General features: G+C 43.8%; 1 protein-coding gene across 1 annotated transcript in view; it reads left to right on the top strand.

Annotated features, from left to right (window-relative positions):
• The window catches only part of myt1b (myelin transcription factor 1b), an 87,135-nt gene that overhangs the window by 45,160 nt on the left and 17,753 nt on the right, over window positions 1-24,222 (top strand). The window contains exons 2-4 of the mRNA XM_070839377.1: window positions 16,812-16,918; window positions 21,716-21,770; window positions 23,844-23,874. Of these exons, the coding sequence (XP_070695478.1) occupies window positions 16,812-16,918; window positions 21,716-21,770; window positions 23,844-23,874 (193 nt within the window). The remainder of the gene's footprint in view (window positions 1-16,811; window positions 16,919-21,715; window positions 21,771-23,843; window positions 23,875-24,222) is intronic.

The raw sequence follows: 24,222 nt of genomic DNA, 5'->3' as shown, positions 1-24,222 counted from the left end.
ACATCTTATAGACAAAATGATTAATTGAGAAAAGAATCGGCTTATTAATTGGTGATGAAAATAAGCAGTAGATGAACGTTTTGTGTCTTTTTGAGATTAACTGAATATTTGATAAACTAGACAAAGTCAGTTTTCAGGAGTTTTAAGTCAGTTTAATTAGAAACAACCTTTCTTACTATTAAAGTAGTGACAACATTTCACTTCCCTTGAACCATTTACTCATACATCTGAGTTACTCTGCAGAAGCTGCACCTCCTATTGCTCCAGTTAGCGTGGCTCCTCACAAATCCCAGACATGAGGCTGGAAAACTGTGGCATGCGAAGTTATCGTTGGCTTAATTCTGTCTTACATGTTCCATGGCAAACTTCAAACTCTTATCCAAACAGCTGATGAGCTTAGTGAACAGCTTTTTGTTCCAGTCCGTACAGTTGATATCTGATTCAGTTATCAGCTCTGTTTTATTGCACATGTACAGTCATTTAAAATGGATTTATTGTTTATTGTTCATATTGTTTGGCATGTCCTTAGTAAGTCTGGGGAGTCGTGAGAGCTTCAGAGTGTTTGTGCTTTTTTTTTTAAATCACTTTTCATTCCATTATGCCTCTTTCCCTCCCATCACCACGGACGTACGAAGTGCTGCCATTGGCACAGCATGGTCTGACACTGAAGCGCTACATACCACATGACCTTTTAGAAAAAACTGAGGCCACAGCCACACATGCAGTCGTTCACCAGAGTGGGATGAACTACATTTTTTTAGACACTTGAGAGGCAATAGATGCAGTGCCCTGCACAACACCTGACATTATTAACATTTCTATCTCACCATGGAAGTGAAATATCTCAATGAACAATTTGAAGTTTTATCACTGTGTGTATTACTGTATTGTGTGTTTCTGCTTGTGTTGGCGATGTCAAGAGATGTGCTATGTAAGCGAGTAAAACAAGATCAATGCACGAGGATGGAGAAAAAGATAAAAGATGGCAGCATTAGTGAGCCATCTTGAGTTGGATTAGTTGGTTACTATGGATACCATACATATATATGCACCAGTTCTTGACACACACACTCCTTTAGAGGCCGACCTTCTTCAGTCCCTCCTTCACTATCATAACATCACTCACACCCAGCCCACTCCGAGCCTCCTCCCCACCAGCATAATGACATTTGCATACAGATGTCTCACTTGTGCCGATAATGCATGCGACATGCGGGTGCACGTCTGTGTGTGAGTGTGAGTGAGAGTGTGTATGGGGCTGCTAGACTGCAATCAGCTGACATCTGAGTACAGGTTAGGGCTTCAAGGCAAAGTAGCATGTGCAACCTTGCGAATCCTCATTATGATCATTATCACCATCATTATCACAAGTACGGCAACTTCTTTGGCCTGGAAAATAACACACACACACACACACACACACACACAGTACTGTGAGCACTCTGAAAAGTAAGAAGTTGGGGGAGGAAGAAGGGATAGAGGGAGTGATGGATGAATTGAGGGAAAAAAAAAAGACTCCCTCTAGTTTGCTGGAACAACTGTGCCTGGCAGACACAAGTAAAAAGGGGATTGAGTTGAACTCGTCAGGGCCCTGTTCCAAATCTCTGGCCCTGCCCCCACCCTCCCTCTTTCACTTCTTCTTCTTCTTCTTCTTCTTGTAGCGTTTTCTTCTCTTGCTTCATGAAACAAGCCACCTACACTTTAGGACATCTGCTAAGCTGATTTTCTGGAGCTTAACAGCACCACAGTGGTATCAAAGAGATTAGGTGAAACAACATCCAACTCTGGCTTTGTGCTGTGTTTCAATAATGCAGCGCTGTGCGACTGGGCGCATGTGTTTGTGCCTGTTCGCCTCCAGTGCGTGCTTGCCTGCGCACAAGCTCGTCGTGTTTGTGCGTGGGTGTGTGTATTATGCTCGGTGTTACAGTGCCATAAGTCACAGAGCTGGTGTAATACAGTTGGATCTGGAGTGTGAGCGCTTCTTTGCGTACAAGGACTCAGAAAGCGTAACCAAAGAGCTGCTTCAGAGGATCTCTCAGTCTTTGTTTTCGAGCCAAGCCCATTATCACTGAAGAAAAATCATCTCCAGAAAATAAACTGTCAGTTGGTGCTGCTGGAAATGCACTAAATGTTGGAGTTATTTTTGCCATGCAGAGCCTAACAATCATATATTTGCACTTTTAATTTGTATTTCTTGTGTTTATTTTTCTTACTCCTGTATATGCATCGTTCTCCACAGAGCACATTTGTTAATTTGTTTTTTTTTTTTTTTCTGCCATACATCTGGTAATGAAAGGGTGCTTTATGAAGCGGAGTGACTATATCTTAGTGCATTATGCATGCATGATGGCTAACGCTTAGTAACTATCCACACACGTAATTAAGTAGTGAAATGTAATAATGTCATTTATCCCTCTGGGTTTTGGGCTTGAATAATTGCTGCAGAGTCAGCCTACAGTGCATTATATTTGTTAGTGTGTGTGTGTGTGTGTGACCACGGTTGCATGCTTGCTTTTTTCTCCTTGTGTCTGTGTGTGTGTGTGTGTGAGTGAGAGAGAGAGAGAGAGAGAGATCAAGACAGGGAGTTCTCATTTAGTTTTTTTTCTTTCTTTCTAACAGCTTTCACTTTTTTGTGCATGCTAACTACAGAAAAAAGAGTGGAGAGAGAAGAGAAGAGGGGGAGGAGGGGTGAAAGAAGAAAAGAGAGCAAGCCAAAGAGCGTCGGGTGCTGTGTCAGTCTGATATTTTCCATAGTGACAGCTGGGCCCAGAAGCTCAGAACCTTTTCTTCTGGCACACAAAGCCCATTAAGTATGCCACTCGCTCAATGGCCCCCACAGCCTCCAAATTGCTCCAAGCTCCTCCCTAAAGTGTGGCAGCCTTTGTCATTGTAATCAGGCCTTGTATGTGGAGTGCTGCCTGTATTTACCGCTGCTCAGGGTGCATCTTTGCCCAGCCTGCTGCTGCCGAGTGAGTGCAGGAGGGAGAGAGAGGGGAGAGAGAGAGACCTACAGAGGGAGAGGAGAGACCTTAAAGATGGGAAAAGATGTTGGAGTTGGAGAGCTGAAAAAAGAGGAGGGGAGAAAAAAAAAAAAAAAAAAAGGGGAGATGGGAAAAGTTGACGGCATGAACAGAGAGTGGAAGCAAGGATGGGAGGGTCAAGTGTGGGGAGAATGTGCAGCAAGTGGGGACAGTGAAAAGGGAAATGAAGAAGTCAGAGGAGAGGCCCTAAAGACTCTGACTCAGGGGGTCAAGCAGTCGACCTCAGCAGGGTGCAGAGTGTGTGAGCCCTACGATGCTCGCCTCAGTCACGGGTTAGAGAGGGAGGGGCGTGATGGGAAGGCTTATTTACAACTCCGTCAGATGCTGCATGGCTCGAGGCATCCCTGCGTACATTAAGAGACTGACGCTTAGTGATAAGTTAGAGAAAGAAAGAGAGAAATCAGTAAGTCTAGATGAGTCTAAGTGACAGAGACGTACAGCGGACAGACAGAGGAGCAGACAACGCAGAGGAGTGGAGCGATGTGATGCCTTTTGGCAGAGCTGACCTCATTCCACGTGTCAACCCCCCCTCCACCACCACCACCACCCCTCCACCCCTCCACCCGCCCCCGTGGGGAGGGCCAAGCTGTGGATCGGGTTGGGTAAGCAGGGGAGGGATAGAGGGGGGGGGTCTCTAGAGATGACGATCATGCAAAGTGGCATCCAGACCAAACTTTGTCTGTCTGTTGGCCTTTTCCTTTCACTTTGAGTGTGTGTGAGCACGCCTGTTAAAAATTCAAAACCCCCACAAAAGAGAGAGGAAGGAGAAGTGTAATATGTGAGTAATGAAGAGCCAGAGGAGGTTTGTGTCTTCATTATGGAAAAAATGGTATATTTCATATACACTACCAAATTTGATCATGTCAAAGGAAAGGCTGTCTTAAAGTAATACTCTAGTGGCCATACAATATGCACTGTGAGGCAGATTTTTCTTGCCATAATCCTCCTCCTCCTCCTCCTCCTCCTCCTCCTGATGCACTATTGCAACTCAGAAAAGACACATATTTGAAGCTGAGCCGAAACAAATACATCAGCCACCAAACATGTGAAAACAGTGACACACTCATTAGTTCCAGTTTCCCAAAATGAGGAGCGTTCCTGCTTTTCGTCATGTGTCACTGCACACTTTCTGTGTTCGGGTGTTGAAGCTTTGCTCAAACTAAACAACAACAATTTGGAAAAAGTCATCTTGGACTTTTGAAGGACATTTTCACTATTTATAGGACAATCCATCCACTGATAGACTAGACTACAAAGAAAAATAATTTAGTGATTATGTTTCTATAAAAGCAGCTACAACTAATGATTATTGTCATTATCAGCAAATATTAGAGCAAAGTAATGCTGTTTTGTGTACTGTGTGTATGAGCATGTGAGCTGTATTTAGACTTCAAAAATCCTTTACCAAACAGGGATGTTGCATAGATGTTTAAATGAGCTACAAAGATGGGACTTTTTTCTTTTTTTTTTTTTTAAATCCCTTCCCTATATACACGTACTAGTGGGTGAAGTGCTTAGCCGTGTCTAATGGGAGTTGACAGATATGGGTATGATCATGCTGCATGGATATTACAGAGAAAGGGAGAGTGAGGTTGGGGGTGTAAGAGTGTGAGAGAGAGGGAAAGGGCAATAAAGCCATCGTGTTGTGAACCTGATTGTTATCATGAGACCGGGAGCAGGACTCTCATGTCAAATATCCATCTGTGCATGAGCCCAGAGTGTGTGGAAGTGGCTGTGTGTCCAATACCAAGCTCTCTACCAAGCTCTTTCTCTTTTTTTATCCCATGATCAATAGTGTCTCCCCAGATTTTTACACAACTTCCCTTTTCTTTGTTACTTCAAACACAAAATCTGCACATTTATTGCAGGAGAAAACTTTTCCCTTAGCGCCGTGCGGTGACCCCTTTGTCTCTCTACCAGCTCAGTTGAAAGTTGTTACTATTTGTGATGTTGAATAATGATAATGAAAGCGTAGGAGTGAACATTTAAGAGGACTTTTGAATAATGATGATGAAGACGGAGGGAAATTTCCATTAATTAGCTCATTCGGGTCATTTTCTCAACAAGGTCCTGTTTCCTTCTCTTCAGTGTGTATGTGTGTGTGTGTGTGTGTGTGTGTGTGTGTGTGTGTGTGTGTGTGTGTATTTGTTTAAACTTTATTGTCACCACCGTCTCCAGGACAGCTGGAGGCTATGTCAGAGTTCAGCTGCTTGTTATACAGAGTGGAGAATAAGAGCAGAGGGGGTTTTTTGTGTGTGTATTAGTGTGTGCATTCATTTCTGTGTGTTTGCATATGCCTGTGAACGTGCAGTGTGTGTGTGTGTGTGTGTGTGTGTGCATGTTGGGTCCTATCTGGGTAATGGAACAGAAGGGTGGGGGTGAATAGTGAAGTTAATAGGCTAATGAGAGCACCGTGCTCAGGAAGAAAACAAGAGGCTGTCTGGCATCTTCAGATAAAAAAACTTTCTATGGTATTAGTGGAGACCCAGCAGTCCTCCAGTCCTTAACAGCAACACCTTTGTCCACAAACACCAAACGCCAATTTATTAACCAGCGAATTCATTATATTTGTGTGTTTCTGTGCCATAGAAGCAGGGAGGGGGAGTGGAGGGACGAGGAGAACAGATTTACAGAGAATCCTATTCATCACATTTTTAACAGCACTGTTTCAGCAGCTTAATGTTTAGATGAGGTCAGCGGCATCCGCAGCCAGATAACAAGAAGAAATGTGCCAAAGTGTCAGGCTTTTAAAGGGCTGCTCCACCAGTTTCAAATTAAAAGCTGGATTTAGTTTAACGAGCGTCAGTAGTGCACATTAATGCAGATTCAAGTTTGGTTTTGTTTAATTTCAGTTAGTTTAGTTTAGTTTTATTGAGTTTAATTCTTTTAGTTTCTATCTTTTAATTTAGTTTAGTTTAGTTTTCTTCAGTTACAAAAGATCGGAGCATTAAGGACTTTCATTTCTTCTTTCTTTAGCTTTCTAAAAACCAGGATTTGAGCTTGACATGAGGAATGAATGAGTTTTTTTTATCAAACTATTCAAGCTGATAATGAAGGAGTTTAGTTCAGTTGTGTTTAAATTAGTTTAGTAGCAGCAGTGATGGCTCTTTATACAGAGTTTAGTGTAGATGCACATAATTATTCAGCTATTAAAGCTAAAAAAAATAAAGGACAAAGAAGTTGTGTTTAGTTTAGTTTAAGTCAGATCAATTTAAAACGCACAACTATACAAGCTTGTAGGAGGAATAGTTTAGTTTAGTTTATTAGTCTTGTGATAAAGGGTTAGTAAAGTTTAGTTTAGTTAAAATAAGAGCAACAGTCTGGGTTTATTATCAGCTGAGGTTTAGTTTAGTCTCACAGTGTAAAAATGGGTAAAAGAAATGTTGTTTTGTCTCATTTAATTTAATAGCAAACATGTTAACAATTGTAAAGTGATTTTAGAGTAAACCAGTTTAGCTTGGTTTGAATTAGTTTAGTTTTTGGTGGTTTATTTTAGTGTTCCAGCACAAAAGAAGTAATTAATTTGAATTCATAACAAATGATCCTGTGCTGAACTGATCTGAGTTACTTCTACCTGAATATCACACAATCATAAATACACATGTTATAGAAAAGTGTGCGTGAAGTAAAATGAAATTAAGAAGAAAGGCAGTAGAATGTGGTGAGGTTGCTTTACCCCCCATTACATCTTGGAGAGATGGGGATGGGGGTAATGGGAGCAAGCAATGGGAGAGCTCATTATCTGGCAGACCATCTGCTATAGGGAGGGAGGAACTGTCTGTCTGTCCCAGACACAGACACTCTGAATAGGCCTGCAGTCGGAGAGAAAATGTTCCTCTAACTTACTTAAATTAGCTGTACATCTGGTATCCTCGGTCACATGTGATCAAGAGGGGTGCTGGGAAAAAAAAAAAAAAAAAACACAATGCAGACTCCAAACTAAGAGAGAAGAATGTTAATATGAAAACTGGACCTGAGATTAGAAAACTGCTTAAACTAGACGAGGTTAGACCGAAAGAACAAATAAAATGAAGCTAAATATAAATGATTAAAGAAGTTTCACTGATCATTTCAGAGTCATTCTAACATTCCCATATGTGCTGGACTGTTCTGCTAACTCTGATACTGGTGTCCCACTTTATGGGATAATCCTGCTACGGCTGTTGTGGAGTTTGTTCCACTTTATCATTCTCACTTTTGAGAGACATTAGTGTAGATTTAAAAGTAGAGCTCGCACTGAATAGTTGCACGAGCTGGCAGACAGAGCAGGGTGTTTACAGAGTGTCAGTCAGGAGGAGCTTAGTGTGAGAAGTTGCCGGGCGCAGCAGATGCTCTTTGTTGCTGCTCGGCCCATTGTTGTTGAAAGCTGAGACTGGGGGGGCTGGGATTGGGTCCAGCTCCCGGCAGCAGGAGGGCAAACCCGCTTCCCATTGGCTGTGGAGGAGTGTCAGTCAGCTGCCCCTCCCGCCCAGCAGCCCTGCCCTCCCCGGCAGGGGGAAGTTGAACCAAAGTTTGAGCAACTTTGTCCGGCAGAAGTAAACTTGCCAGCAGCACTCGGCGGCCGCTGCGGAGCTGAAGAGAGACAGCAGGAGGACCGCAAACATGAAGCTGTGCCGCACTTTTCTAGGTTCGTATCTCTCTCCTGTTTTTCTCTTTACTGCAGCTTCCAGAAGGAGCTCTCTGCTTCGGCATGTGCGTCTCTGCTCACACTGACACTTGGCAGCATGTAGGCGCGCTCCGTGCGCTCCAGCCTCCGCTCGAGCTCCTAACAGGCACCAGACGCGCGTTAGATGATGTTAGATTACCGTTACTACAGCTGAGGTTTAGAAAGTAGAGAGGAGAGGAGAGAAGTTCTGTTTCTCTTCAAAATAAAAGCCCATGTGAAGAAGCCCGTGGGATTAACGGGGTTTATAGGTCTGTGTGATCTCACCAGCTGCACCTTTAAAACTCGTTGTGTTCAGGCCTGATTCATCAGACACGAGCATTTCTAAATAAACTCGTGAACTTCTCAGCAGCCTCTAACTGCAGCTAACTTGGGCTCCCGTGGTGAAAAGTGGGCAGACAAAGGACAGTTGGTCCCCTAGGGGACCGTGTGGCCCCGGTACCGTGGGGACAATGCCAAGCTGCGGCCTTATTAAAAACTTTTTGTTGTGTTGGTCTGTCGGCTTGTTCCATCTGTCGAGGGACTATAGGGCCTCCCCCGGTCCCAACCTCAGCGCTCAGTCAGCTGCTGCCCCATGTAATATTTATACTGGCTGCTCCGCACAATATAGCCACCATACAAGTGGTGTAGAGAGGAGCATTAGTGCTGCAGGCCTGTGCCATCTGCATCTGTGACACCTATTATCTTCTATGGACAAAGTTTATTTCTGATTACTTTACTTTTATTTACCTCAGTAGTCACGTAAAAGTGAAGTTTTTCACTTTAGTAACAACTATCATAGTTAGTTTATTAGTTTATTATTTAGTTCATTTATTATTTTATACTTTACTTTATTTTGCAGTAATTTAGTTTTTAATTTAGTTTCGAAAGTGCCCAGTTACTTTATTTAAACTTACTTTATTCAAACTTACTTTATTTAAACTTAGTTTTTTCAAACTTATTTTATTTAAACTTAGTTTTTTCAAACTTATTTTATTTAAACTTAGTTTTTTCAAACTTACTTTATTTAAACTTACTTTATTCAAACTTACTTTATTTAAACTTACTTAATTAAACTTACTATATTTAAACTTTATTTAAACTTACTTTATTCAAACTTACTTTATTTAAACTTACTTTATTTAAACTTAGTTTTTTCAAACTTACTTTATTTAAACTTATTTTTTTCAAACTTACTTTATTTAAACTTACTTTATTTAAACTTAGTTTTTTCAAACTTACTTTATTTAAACTTAGTTTTTTCAAACTTACTTTATTTAAACTTACAATAAAAGATCAAAGGGACAAAGCTGATCTGAGTTCAGTTTAGTTTAACTTACACACTGTGAACCAACACAGGAAAAAAAACTCCCCAGCTGTTTTATTTGGTTTAGTTGTGACAGTTCATGCTTGTAAAAGTAAAGTTTTGTTTAGCAATTATTGTATCTTATAATGAGGAGGAAGTGAGTTTATTTCAAATTACAAGTCGTACCCTTCAAAATAAAATGCAAACAAGTGAAACGACTGGAAATATAGTGGCAAGTGGGACATGTAGATAGAAAAGATGAAATGAAATGACTTTTTAAAAACTTAAGCAGAAGCTGCACTTAATGAGGCAGATATTCAGTGTGAACAGGGCGCAGACAAAAGCCTTTGTTACCTCAACAATGCGCTTATGTAAGGTATTGTGAGGAGAGAGCTCAGCGGGCCGGAGCTGTCCAGAGTCCTGAACACACACACACACACACACACACGCTCAACACTTTGGAACTGTCCACAGTCCTGAAATCTCTGAGGGCCGTCTGAGTGTATATTCAAACACTTACTCTGTATCTTCTCCATCATCTTGAGACACATGTTTCAGTGAGGCCCCCACTGTGGGCCACAGCTCACCTGACCCGGAGGCCCCACTCCCCACGTGGTCCCCTCTGCTGCTGGACCAGGGCCCGGGATGTCTCAGATTTTCTCTCTTTTGTTTATTCGGCTGTCGATGCTGCTGTTGTTGTGCGTTCCGTGTCTCTCTCTCTCCGCACCACAGTCTGAAATCATACTGATGCGGCGTGCACGGCCGGTGATTGATTTCAGCTCCAATGCATAACAATGGGATTGCACAAAAAGAGCCTGCTGCAAAGAGATAAGAATTTAATAGAATTTCTGAAAGCTGAAGGTTGGGCTTTTTGAATATTCCCTGCGTACGCGGCGTGGAGACAGCAGATAAAGGATGGCATTTGTGGGGACTATTCTCAAATGGCTTGTAATGAATGGTTGTCATTTCCACTAATGGTTTCAAAACAGCAAAGCAAAACCACGGTGTGAGCAACATTTGGGAGCGACTCCAAGTTGCACTATTAAGACTGGCTGTTTGTTGTTTAGAGCTGCACTGACAGTTGGCATTATTCTCTCAATGGGTCTAAAGCGCTATCAACAAATCTGTAACTGACAGTGATCACTTCTTAAAACTCTGTCAGGCGTCTGAGCAAACCTCTGTCACACACACACACACACACACACACACACTCCAACCTGAGGTTTTTCTAACCAATTTCTCTGTGGCATATTATTTCCCAGTGATAATTCAAACTGATATCACACTTCCATCCCGGCACCTCCCCTGAGCATAAATAATTTTGAGCAAAGCTCCCCTGGAGACTCGCCTCTCTGCCTATATGTCGTTAAAACTCTTCTTTCCATACGGAGGAATTATCAGATGCTGTCAGTGCGCCGCTCACACACACAGACTCTGCTGCAACTACTACTTCAATTCCCAGTCCTAGAAAAAAAAAAAAAGTCCCCTGAATGAATTATTGGAGGGCACCACTTTGCAGTGTGTGTGTGTGTGTGATGGAGAGGGGGGGTAGGGAGGGTGAAGGATTACAGTATAACCTCCGTAATGCATTTGCGGAACATCAAGAACTTGTCAGGGAGTGAAATGTATAAAACATGAGCTCATTCTGGTGTGTGATATTGTGTTGGCTGCGTCCTGCAGAGCCCAGAGGCGCACAGATGCTTCCCCACTCACTCCGAACACACTGCGCGTGATGTTGGAGATGTTTGGAGAGTGAAGCAGCGCGGGGAAGTCCTCTTCAGATTCGGAAAACCGTGCGCGAATCTGGTTTTGTAGTTTGAAGTTGTCAGTTTTATTGGCTCAGATGATGCATGTGTTTGATAGAGAGAGAGAGGAGGGGAGGGGAGGAGGGGTGAGGGGAGGGGAGGGGAGAGAGGGGTGAGGGGGTGCGTATGCATATGCCCATTGAGTTAGTGTGTAGTAAGGGGGGACCTCAAGCCCTGCCCATTTGATGCAGGAGGTTTTACTACAGCTTCCGTGATGTCATGGCAAAGGGCGGAGGGAGGAGATGGGGGGTGGGGGGGGATGGAGGGGGGGTACAATGGCTCATGAGGGAAAGGTAAGTCAATATTACGTTTTTTTCTCGCTGACAAAGGCAAATGAAGCCATGTTTTTGCTTACAAACAAGTAACATCTTAACGCCTCGATCCGGAGCCGTGCGCCCGAGCGCTGAGGAGGAGAGGCCGCCCGGAAAAAACCTCCGCTCGCTCGCATTATTTATCACATCTGGACATTTGTAACGGGATAGATGATCGTTTTTTAAACCTTTACTCGGGATATCTTTGTAGAAAAACTACTTGACAGCGACCTGCAACTCTCAAAACACAGCAAGGACACACAGCGCCGATCCCCGACGGAAAGATATTGTTGAATCCAGGTAATGAGAAATGTTTTGATCATCAGCTGCACATAGATTTATGATTAGAAATCTCGAAATCTGAAGTCTTTTTTTTTTTTTTTGCTTGACTTTGCTGTTTTCCCTGCATCCTTGTAGTGTTTTTAAAAGCATCGCCGGCAGCGTGATTTACTGACCATCGGTGCTGATTTCACATTTTCATATTTAATGATTCCTCGGGTATGAATTAAAACTTCCTCGCAGCAGCGGTCCCTCGTCGTTTTGACCCGATTCGCTTCTTAGAAGAGCAGATTTGTTTACTGGATTTAGTGGCGTTTTTCTGTGGTAGAAGGATGATAGAAGTGTAACGTGTTGGAAACAGATCGGATGCTCAGATGTTGTTCAGATGTACACCGATGCCTCATAATAAAGTGGGAATAAACCAACCATGGCGCTTTCTGAGAACCTCGGTGAGGCGTATTTACCCACTTCTCTGTCACTCTGCCTCTGTTGGCCACTTCATCAGCGTGTGGGGTTTGGGGAAAACACATTCGGCCTGAAAATGGACAATATTATGTTACACTGAATGCTCATTTAGCGAACTGAGTCAGACCTGGAGTGTGTTCTCCACTCTGTCCTCTAGTTTCACCTTCTATATCTCCAGGAATAAATGAGCCCCATGTACTGTACCCGGCACACCGCTGACACACACACACACACACACACACACACACACCATCTTACAGTAAAGTGCAAAATCTATGTGGAGTTTAGCACCAAATCGTGTTATTATGATGTTACAGTGGGCGTTGAGCAGGACTCCCGTGTGTGTGTGTGTGTGTTGGTTGGTGTGTGTGAGGATGTGTGTGGATGCACGGACAGATGGATGGATGGAGTGAGTGAGTGTGTGTTTGAGGGAGGGAGAAGGGAGGGAGGGAGGGGTTGGCCATTTGATCCTCTGCAGCAAAAAACAGAGATGCTCTCTTCAAATGTCAGCCGCCTTTAGTGGTGCGCACATAAAAAGTCCGCTGGAAGCGCGCTGGAAACAAACACCGTGCGTCGGGAGGCGGGCTGGAGCTCCTCATTTCGCCGGATTTTGAAGTGGATTAGCCCCGAGACTGTGCCGCGGTGCAGAATGTGAGCCTGTGCGTTGTGTTTTTCTTTACTATTACCGCCCCCCCCTCCCTCCTTCTTTGCTTAGATGGCCACGCAATGTGCTGTGTGTGCGCCTCGCGGTCTGTCAAAGCACCTGCGTCCTAAGATGGAGGAAAGAGATGAGGGATGGTGATACACTGTGTATGTGTTATGTCACCGCTTCTTTAAGTTGCTCTCCATCCCTGTAGCTGTGAGAGAGAGAGGCTGCTGGAGCTCTGGTGAGAAACTTCAGCGGTTACTTTAGATGTTGAAGGTAAAACCAGCTGAACTCACTCAAACTTCCCCGTGTTTCTATTTGGAGAGCATCCACCTTTACAGACAGCATCACATAATGCAAGTTTAATATAAATATATGTATTTAAATATATATATGTATATATATTTTTAAATATCTAGATTTATATTTATATATATGCAATGATATTTGGCTTTTGTTCCGACTTTACCTGCTTTTAAAATGTAAAAAACACACCTCTGTTTTCCAGTGTATATGAGTGTTGACTCAGGGCAAAGCTCCAAGTCTATTGTTAGGTTCAATGTGGAACCAACATTGGGTGCATCATAGGCAGAAATAGTAAAACACCTATTGTTTTTCTTGTTTACTTTTGCTGTGAAATGTAACCTAGTTTCAGGGGATTACAGAATTAGGTTATTGGTGCCTTATGCTGTCAGTGGAGGCTATAACAGCAGAGCACGGAGCAGCATGGAGCCCCGGCCCTGATATGAAGTTGCTTCTGTGTTTTTCTTAGTTACCGTGATAGGAGGAAACCTCTCTATTTATGAAGGGTTGAATAGCCCAGGGTGAGGACAGCAGGTGCCGGAGGAGGGAGTGCAATATAAACATGTCGGAGAAGCAGCTGGGGCCAAATTGCACCCTCGTCATTCAAAGCCTATCAGAAATCTAAGCAACACAAGCAGAGGTCAGGGTCGGCCAGGCTTTCAATGGAGAGGAGGCATTTAAAATGAAATGAAAGGAAATAATGAATTTCATGCCCTGCATTAAAAGGGAAATAAAAAAAAAAAAAGAAAATTAATTAAAAAGAAAGCCAAACATGCACAAATCCTCAGATGGGCAGAGAGAAAAGCATGACATGCAAAAGTGTTGAGAACATCACAAACTGCAGCCTGAGGCGAAGGACTTTCAGGTACACAGGTCGCTACAGTTAGCGTTATGTTTTATAAGCTGCGCTGACATGTTTGTGTTGTTTCTCTGATTCTGAGGTCAGGGTGGCCCGCAGGGGAGCTCCTCCAAAAGCTGGTTACCATGGCGCCGCCTTCTCTTCCACACCCCCGCCCCTAAACTCCCATCCCATAACCGATAAGACCACACAGCCACCTCACAGGCACTCTGTCTTGGTCCTGATAAATGAAGGGTTTGACACGATGATTTATCTGATTGGTATTTTTCCTGCTTATCTGTATATCACAAATTCAGTTTTCACATCTGCCAGATAATCTGGTTACTCGGAGGCTTTTTGTCCCGCGACACAAAGAAACCACAAAGTAGTACGAGACCGTCCTGCTCCACAACTTTTGATTTCTCTGTCTCCTCTGCCTGGCTCACTCTAATCACACTAAGTTGTCTCTAAATCCTGCTTAACAGGACCAGGGGTGTACAGCTGGCCCCGGCCCTGTATGTACACTAATACTGTTACAGACAGTTCACCCTGGTATTTAATCTAACTATGGATTTAGGCCTCTTTGCTCCATTGTCCCAATACAGTAAGCCGCTTGCCTATAATGGTATTAGTCAAGTCTAAACTTTGTTTCCTGGTAAAAAGGGATTTTCATATCAATTTATAGACTAAATGTGTTGATTTTAGATTTTTGCAGGAAACAGATTTTCTAAACTTTGCCTCTTAGAACTGCAAGCTCTGATAAAAACGGAGAATCCTGGCAATAGAATACGATTTTTAATCCATTCATTTTGTATTCATCGTTCTCCCCCTGGCCCCCCTCACTTCTGATTAACCAAACCTCCCCGGTGAACGGCTAATTGTCTCGTACTCCTCCAATTTTCACTGCAAAATAACGAGCTACGAGTCTTTTAGGTGGGAATGAGCAGCATCTGATCAAAGAATAAGAGAGCGCATATCCTGAGCAGACAAGGCTCAAATTAGTTGTGTTTTTTTTTTCATCTGTGAAGGATCCAGATGTTCAGGTTTTCACACATAACAGCAGAAGAAGATACTACAGAGAGGTCAATTTAACCACCTTTTCTGTGATTAATTACTCATTTTTATAAACCTCAATGATCAGATATCTCACGAAGGTTCAAAAGATATATTTTCTCTGTCAGTAGCAGCAACGGTGGCTCAGGACTGAACAAAGTGAGCAGGGACGCTGACACATGGCCTGAGGCGACGTGTCCTAATAGAACACTGTTATATATTTGGCATTTAGGAAGGGCTCTCAGCTCCTTGGCCCCTAAACTAACAATACAGGATGGATGCTCACTTCACTTCACTTTAAAAGCAGGAAAAAAGAGTAGGGAAAAGAAAGACGTAAGTGAGTTTGCGTGCTTGTGAGCGGGGAGACAGAGATAGCTGAGACAGAGATACAGATGCAGACGAACAGTATTGCTGTTGTAATCACTTTTTCGCTGAGGGGGGAATGAAAGTTGATAAACAAGCATTTTGCAGAGTGCTGGCTGGGCTTTGGCGAGGTTTGCATGTAATGGGTAAAGTAGGGATGGGCGTGGGAGGGGAGGTGGGTGGGTGGGGGTTTGATGGAGGAGCAGGAGAAGGAGGGGGCACGGAGGGTAGGGCTGGTCTGCTTTGGGACCCCTCGGATACGGACACGCAGCCTTTTGTTGTCTCACCGACGGCTTGTTTTGTGATTGGCGCTGCTGCTAGTGTGCACTTTGCATGCACCGTGGGTTCATGTGCAGGACAGCATGTGCAGAGAAAACAACTCACTGTATCTCTGAAAGCAACAAGAAGACATGAAAAGGTAGAGATAATAGATGGGAGCAAATGAGATGGGCACGTGCATCTTCATGTTTAAGTGTAAAGAGGTTAATGTTTTATTGCCTCTCCAGACTGCTGCAGGTTATTTCAAAGAGCTGTATTATTGCAACCAGTTTAAATTTTAAACATTCTATTTTTTATGTTAAAGTTCAAATAATTCACATATATTATATATATTGCTTTGACTTTCTACTGTATGAATTATTTGTGGATGTTAACCCGTCCGCGGTATTGCTGCTTCAATTTATATTCTCGATCGCGTGGCTGCAGAGTGTGCTGACCTAAACCTTGGTCTGTTTGAGTCTCATTCTCTCTGAGATGTTCTTGAGGACGGACAAACAGACAGGTAGCCCATACAGGAGAGGAGTGACTGTAGACTCAAGGGCACTTCCTCTTTCACAGTGCTCTGCTGCCTGCTGAAAAGACACACAATCCATACAGAGGTGAAAGCTAAAGGGTATAGATGTTTATATATATCCGAAAAAGAATCAGATTTCACTGTACCAGCTCAGCAGTGCATAAAAAGAGAGCGAGAGAGGGAGCGACATCCGCTTGTTTTGGAGTCTCGCAGCTGAAGTGTTTTAAAGCTATGCTAGTTGAAAAGTTCAGCCTTGGGCATTCATAGAAAAATACTCCGCACTCTTCCTGAACTTGAAACTGAGGGGAATAACAATACGACCACCCCGACTGTTAGGACAACTCTCTGTTTTGAATTAAACACCATCAGCAGCTTTTCTGAGAGCGGAAAGAATGGAGAAGGGATTTGTAATGTTTCTTGTTTCTGCTACGATCAGGAAGATGAAGTGAGGCGCTATTATGTTGATGAAAAAGAAGGGAGAGAGAGTGGAGGAAAAAAAAGAGCCTTGATTTATGTATGATTCATTATTTACTGACCACTCTTCACCCCCTCTCCTCTTGCATCGCCCATCCCCCTGTTCGCTTATATATGCACCCTGAAAAGCTCGATAAAAATGCGCAAATTTGATTGATTCTAATAGCAGACTGACAGGGACCCCAGCTGGGGCACTTAACCATGCCTGTGTGTGCATGTGTGTGTGTGTGTGTGTGTGTGTGTGTGTGTAAAGCATACACACTGCACCTTCAGTTAATATAGGGGTGTGCTGCACCTTCCCTCAGAGTAGGGACCACCCTCCCTTTCCTTTATCCAAACTGCTGCCCCATCCATTGCTGCTGATATTGTTGATTTCATGTGACCCCCCCCTCCTTTTTTTTTTTCTCTTTCTTTCTCCGAAAAAAATCTTACAACCCCTCCTTGTCTCTCTTCCCTCCCCCCCCCCCCGTCCTACCTCCTTGTGTCTTATAGAAAATGAGTTCCGGGGTGAGCTGGTGAACCAGCGGTGGACACGAGGCGAGAGGACCAGCAGCCGCTGTCAGGCCTCCCAGAGACTGCAGAGCCGTCGACCAATCATGGTGAGTGACAAGGCCCTGTGGCCCCTCCCCCTCCCCATCCCTCTTCACCACTCACCACACCCCCTCTAACCTGATTCTGCTTCCTGGGCATTTCCCCAATCCCTAACTCAGCGGGGAAAAGTGAAAAAGGTTGGAGGCAGAGGGAGGGGAGGATGGATGAAAGAGGCAGGCTGTGTGTGTGTGTGTGTGTTGGGGTGAGGAGGGGTAGGGTGTGGTGGTGGTGGTGGTGGGGGGTGACCACGCTGGACAGAAAAACATGAATCAAACAGCACATCAAATCTCCCTCTTGGCCCTGCCCATCCTTTGCCTCAGCCCCACTCAGCTTAGTTCAGTTTAGTTAAGCTCAGCATGGCACAGCTCAGCGTTTTCCTGCTGCCGAGTTCACTTCACAGGATTTTTTTACACTGAAACACAATAAAAAAAGAAACTCAAAAGGATGTGCTTGAGCTGCTCATACTTTTTTGTCCATGATATTCCTCCTTATCAGCAGAGTAGAAAAATATTCTTTCTTCTACAACCCCTTTTCCTCCTTTTAACTCCCCCTGAGCTCGTCTCCGCAGGCTCAGGAAGGACCTCGGTGTAAAACTTTGGACTGAAATTGCCACCTTTTCACGGCTCTTCATTCGGGAAACATCTGGTCCTTTTCCCCCCATGTGCATCACAACTGAGAGACACTCAACAAAGAGATGGAGGGATTGAGGGGAGATTGAAAGAGAGAGGAGTGGGGGTGGAGGTAGGGGTGGGGGCGGTGGAGGTGGAAGAGGGGGGGGGGTTGTTTTCCCTTGGGCTCAGTAAAAGTAGTTTTGCTTCCCCCTGATGGCTCGGGTTCATCTAAAGAGATGACTTTTATTGATTTGGTTTGATTTCTGCTGCTGAGGGAGCCGAGGAGAGGGAGGTGTTTGTTTCAAACACTACATCATGTGAGGCAGCCCCCGTCTGTTTGGCGTGGCACTTATGAAACCTGTCACGCAAGCTTCTTATTATCTTTGTAGACTTGTATCAGACCTAGATGAATGAAACGGACTGAGGATTAGATCCGAAGAGATGTTTAGTTATGAGCGCTGAAATCACATCAGGATCACTCGTACTGTAAATGGCAAACCTCCGACAGCACACACACTCACATCTGACCCAGTATGCGGTCACACATGCTCAGCCTTTGCGCATATGAAGTGAGAAACGTGTTGTCTCCCCTCCTCCCTCCTCACTTCTCCGCCCTGCCTTGTGTGAATTATTAAAGTGAAACTGCCGTGCGGTGATCCAACATGGAGGCCGCTCAGCGTGGTCCGCCTGTCGAGGGAACTGTGCAGCGCACCTCTAATTGGCAGCTGCTGTCCGCAGGTAATTTTTGGAGATGTCAGTCTTCAGTGCCAGTTGTCAACGCTCATCTCCAAGTCCTGTCTCTGGGTGTCCACCCCACCTTAACTCCCTCCTTTCCTCATCTACTCTTGTAAACCTGAAAATGAATAAAAGAGTCATTTATGTGCACCAGGGGACGATGGGTGACCTTCTCTCTGAAGTCATTGCCCCCAGCCAGCCATTTACATAGAGCTGTCAGAATGCAGAGCAGAGCCGGGGCCCTCCTGCACCCGCCGTTGCACACAAAGAAGGACATAATTGATAATGTACAACACAGCCTGTAGGGATGAGCCGCGTCTTCCTCCTCCTCTTCCTCCTCCTTCTTTTTCTTCTTCCTCTGCTTCTGCTGCTCCACACCACATTTCACACTAGTTAAACCCCAACACACACACACACACACACACACACAGATGCACATGCTGCTGTGCACACCTCACCTCTGCACGCTACATCCTCCTTTCATTTTCTTCTTTCTCTCTTCTTTTTCTCTGCTCTGCATATGCCGAACACTGCTGGTCCTGTGCAGGCCCACCTACATGCACAGTTCAAGGAGTCTAATTAAAAGACAACAAGGCAAAGGACAAGTTTTGAACATACATTAAAAAAGGGCCCTTTGAAAGAGATTATGAAAATCAGGTGAATGGCTGCCTGGCTGCCTCTGGATTCACTCGTTGTGACTTTGTGTTCATACAAATTTAATGAGCTGGAATTGAGAAAAGGGACAGGAATAAGAGAACTCAGATGTGCTTACCTATTTAAATGTGCGTAACTATGGTTACGCAAACATGAAAGCAATAGGGGCCCCTTTCAATCCAGGTTTTGATTCATCCGCTGACTGTCAATGTAAGGAGGAGGCAAAGGAAGGAGGATGAAAAAGTACAGGAGTAACAGAATAGTATATAATCTTTTCATCAAGGAGGAATGTGTGCTGACGTCTCGTTCACACACACTATATTTATACTCTCTCTTGCTCTCCTTCCTTTCCTAGTTACATTCAGTCATATTTTCTACACTTCCACTGATGGTAGTATTTGATTCATTAACGTTTAGCCTTCACCGCCGCTCTCGATCGCATTTCCAGATCACTTCACAGGAATTCAGCTACAGTTTGCCACCGCTGTGGTTTGTGCTTTTCTAGGAGCAGTGATGCCGATGAAAAGACAAAAAGTTTACCTTTAATCTGCTCTTTGCTCATTTTTCAACCCCCACTCCAGTCACTGCTTGTCCACACTCTTTAACGGTGGTGGACAAAGTAATCAGATCCTTTACTGAAGTAAATGTAGCAAGTAGAGCTGAAATAATGAATTGATCAATCAATTAGTTGATGGTAGATGAACCAGTAGCTATATTGATGCGTCGTTGTAGCACATTTTCAAGTAAAAATGACAAACAGTCCTGCTGAAATTAGAGTATTTAAGGCTTTTTGTTGTCATATATGTTAGTAAACTGGGTTTTGAACTGGGAAATTGTGATTTTATGACATTTCATAGATGTAGATAGAAAATAATCAGCAATGAAAATCATTTAGCTAGATGTTAGCAAAATATAGCTATCAAGGAGATGAAGTGGAGTAAAAAGTACAACTTTTCCCTTCAACATGTAGTAGAGTAGAAGTATAAAGTAACATAATGGAAATACCAGTAAAGTACCAGCACCTCAAAATTGCCCTTAATTACAGTAGTTATATTCCATCGCTGCTCCTTTCACAAGAACAAATGCAGACAGTTAGGTGTAAGGAAATGGACTTAAAACTACACACGGGCAGGCATACAAAGGAGAGAGTACACACACACACACACACACACACACACACACACACACACACACACTGACAGAACGCTCTTCACCGTACACTCATCCGCTCCTCTTCCCACACAGCAGAGCACAGGAGTCAACTGCTCCCTTCAGGCAGGGCACAACGCTGCTGCTTGTTGCACGACTTCTACATTAAAAGCGCTTGATCAAAAGAGTTGAGGCAAGAGTGGTGAGAGAGACGGAGAGAGAGAGATGGAGAGAGAGAGAGAGAGAGAGAGAGAGAGTGCCGGTCAAAGCGGAGGGAACTCAAACAGGAAGGGAGGGGCTCAGGCCTGCACCTGTACCTCCGGCCAAACACTAGACGCTAATGAATGAAGCGCACCCTTCTCGGGGAAAAAAGGCCTTAACAACAACAACAACAGCGTGCTTCATCTTCCTCTCATCCCTCTTACCCTCCCTCTTTTCATAAGTAGTCTATTAGCAGGAAAGGGGTATTGCCAAATAGAGAGAGTGAGAGAAAAAAAAGACGAAGAGAGACAGGGCTCCCGTGTTTGAATCCCACTGTGGCGGTGCCAGCTTGACTATAGAGACACAACAAAGCAGCTAAGTGCCTTGGCAAGGGAGAAGGGGTGTAGGCAACTTCGGAGGGGGTGAGGGGGTTTGGGGGGGTGGGTACAGGAAGGAGGAAGTGTGAGACAGAAAGGGAGAAAGAGGGGGGACCTGTGATAAAAAAAAAAAAAAAAGAGAGTCCAGTAATCAAAGCTAATGGCTCCATTGTGTCTAAAAAGCATCTGATAGCTTCAGAGTGCACTGACAGCAGCACTGAGAGTGGAGAGGTGGCACTGAGGAGGTGTGGCCGAGGGTCAGTGTGTGTGAGTGTGTGTGTGTGTTCGAGGCAGCAGGGTTAACACCTGCTCCTTTGTGGCTTAAAAGCCGAGCCAGGAGTAAGCAGCGGGCTCGCCACACACACACACACACACACACACTCATGCCTCTTCTTAAAAGGGTTATTACAGTGGCTTTTTAGCGGCCTATGTGTTTTTGCTTTATTATTATATTCAGCCTAGTTATGATTGTCAGTCCCTCTGCTTCCAGGGGCCGCGGCCTGCCTAGCCTACGCTGCCCGCTCCGTCTGCACAGCGCACAATCATGTGTACCATTCAGGCGCAGGAAATTACAGGGAGAGTGATGGGAGGTGTGTGTGTGTGTGTGTGTGGGGGGGGGAGATGGAGGGGACGGGATTTGAAAAGTAGCTTAAACAACAGGGATTGTTTTTCCATTTCCATACGGTGCAGCCATGCATTTATGTCTCTCTTTTGATGAAGTGAGAATTACGATAGCTTGGCTGTTCTTTTTTTTCCTCTCCCAGTGGTGATAGATTTGTGAGGAGGGATGAGGGAGCGCTGTTTTGTGAGAGTTTAAGATATGATCGTCTCTTTGTGTCAGCGTTACCTTTGGTGTGTTTCAATGAGAACATTCTGAGTGAGGGTTATTATAGCAGTTCTTTTGAGGGAGAGGAAGGACAATTAACTGTGGATGTGTGGGGTGAGAGCACTGAGAAATGACTACTGATGGTGTTTCTCTCTCTCTCTCTCTCTCCGCATCTCGACACTGTTTTTTCTGTTTTCTCTTTTACTCACTTCACTCTCTCTGTTTCTCTTTATCCTCTTCTCTCCATCCCAGATGAGTGTGGAGGGTGATAACAAGCGAACTCGCACTCGGTCCAAGGGCATCAGAGGTGAGTGTCTGTCATTTCTCTCCATCATGTCACGACCTCTCTTTTAAAGGCTCTCTTTAGGTTTAATACACATTCACTCACACTGCTTCACATGCAAACAGCAGTTGTGCAGTGCTGCAGGAATGTGTGATTATACATGTTTGGGTGTGTGTGCTTATGTTTATGTTTATATGGATGTGTGTGTATACTGTAAATGAAGTGTGTGTGTCAGTGTGTTTGTGTAAATGACACACAAATACATTTATCACATATGAACCGTTAGAACATGGAGCTGAGGAGAGTTTTTAGTTCAATATTCAGACATTCAGTGAGGCTCATCCTGAGTAATGTTTCATCCGTTTTCATCAGATTTGTTGGGCAATGCAGGATAAAGCTTCATTAATGCTGCTCATGTGTTTTTTTGTGTGTGTGTTTTTTTTTACCTCACACTCTTATATTGAAGCCTGACAAGTTAGGGACAGCCTTAACTTAACGTCTGTGCGAGCAAGAAGGATTTTTCTCAATTGTGTTTCACAAAAACTTCAAACCAACTTAAATTATATGTGAAACTCAGTTTTAGAATGTATGCAGTATGGCACCATTAGTTATCATTATGAGTGTTCATTTCATTGTCATCTGTACCTCCTTTAAATCAGTGAGCTACACTGAGAGAAAGTTCAGACTTTCTTTTTTTTATTTGACTGATTTTAGCTGTATGGATTAAACATAAAGTTATTCTGTGTATTCTTTATGCAGCTAAGCTTGCACATGTCCGCATAGGGAGAAAGAATGGCAGTGGAAATAATTTTACCCAAGAAAAAGAATGAGTTTGGATGATTTGTGTACAATGTCAGATCCCACACACTGATTTAATCCAAATCCAGATATTGTTGGGAAAAGAACACAAACAGATGGGTGTGTGTTACTGTGTGTTTGTGTACATATGGCTATAAAGAAAGTGTGCTCATGTGGATCTGCATGTGTGGATGCAGAATTTTATGAATTTGTTTAGTTGTGAATGTCTACATGTGATTGTATGTGTACTAGGCTATGTTTGTTTGTGTGTGTGTGTGTGTGTGTGTGTGTGTGTGTTTGATGTTTAGAAGCGAGACAGTTCACGGGGTGTTCAGAGCGCAGGAAGGCGTCCAGTCATTCCCACTGCATGATGAAAGACAGAGAAACTGAGATGCTGCACACACACATTAACATGTGTGTGTGTGTGTGTGTGTGTGTGTGTGTGTTAGTGTGTGTATTTCCTGTGCTCTCAGTGTATCTTGATACCCAGGCTCTTTCTGACATGTGATTAATGCATGTGATATGGGAGCCCAAACTGAATTCTCCAGGATCGTATTGTTTTCTCGTTTGCTCCAAATGAAAATAGGATATTTCTCCAAACTCATTCTATTGCTCAACTCCAAATCGATGCCTATAGCCAGCAGAGAGCGAGAGAGTGTGTGTGTGTGTGTGCGTGTGTGTGTGTGTGTGCAGTGCTGTTTGTGAGTGGAACTTGATTTATGTTTTGAAGGCAATTACTATAAGTTAGCTGTTTTCTACTGATGAAGGCAGTTTTGCTTTTAATTTCATTTTCCCAATTATGATAACTAAAGTGCAACAATTAATCATGTTTTATTGCTGAAGTCTGCATATAATTGTCACTTTTTCTGACCTGCACAATGCAGTTTGGCTGATTTAGATTTTCTCTTCCGAGTGTATGCTTTTGTGTTTGCCTTTGTGTGTGTGTGTGTGTTCTTCATACAGTGTGTTTGTGCAGGCCAGCGCTTACACTCCTGTTTGTTTTGTGAACATGTATCTGTGCGTCTGTATGTTTGCATGTAGATATCTGTGTGTGTGTGTGTGTGTGTGTGTGTGTTTGTATGAGCTCAGAAGCGTGTAGGTGTTTTTTTTCCTCCTGATCATGCAGTCAGCAGTGTGTAAGCCTCTATGAGGAAGCCTCATGGGATTCGTATGCATTTGTGATTTATTGATCTGAGTTTCTTTTTAGCAGCGCGGCTTTCTGAGCAGTCGTTCACCTTTGTTCTCCCTCCCTGTATCTTTCTTCTCCTCCCCCCTCTTTCTCTCCCCCTTTTCTCTCAGTTCCTATTGAGCTCGTAGGACAAGAGCTGAGGTAAGGAAACACCTTCATCTTTGTGCAAACCCCTTTCATAAAGTTCTTTTATGTGCACCGCAGAGCACCCCCCGGCACTCATAGACTCACTATCAGTGCTTCGGTAGATGATGCTGTATATTGTTGTTTTTTTTATTTCTTATCATCAGCACTCAACTCTTGGTCAGTGCCTCCAACAGGCTGTTATTGATTTCTCACAGCCTTTTGCTATTTCCTGCTATGAACACATACAGTAGATGCAATGAAAGGGGCATATGGTCTTTTTACAATCCGATCGAAGGATACAGCATGAGGAGAGAGGATGGGGAAGATTTCCTTTTTACCTACCCTCCTAGTTCTCCTCTTCCC

This window comes from Pempheris klunzingeri, chromosome 11 (genome assembly GCF_042242105.1).
Source record: "Pempheris klunzingeri isolate RE-2024b chromosome 11, fPemKlu1.hap1, whole genome shotgun sequence".
Classification (NCBI taxonomy): domain Eukaryota; kingdom Metazoa; phylum Chordata; class Actinopteri; order Acropomatiformes; family Pempheridae; genus Pempheris; species Pempheris klunzingeri.
This window is presented reverse-complemented; position numbering and strand designations above follow the sequence as displayed.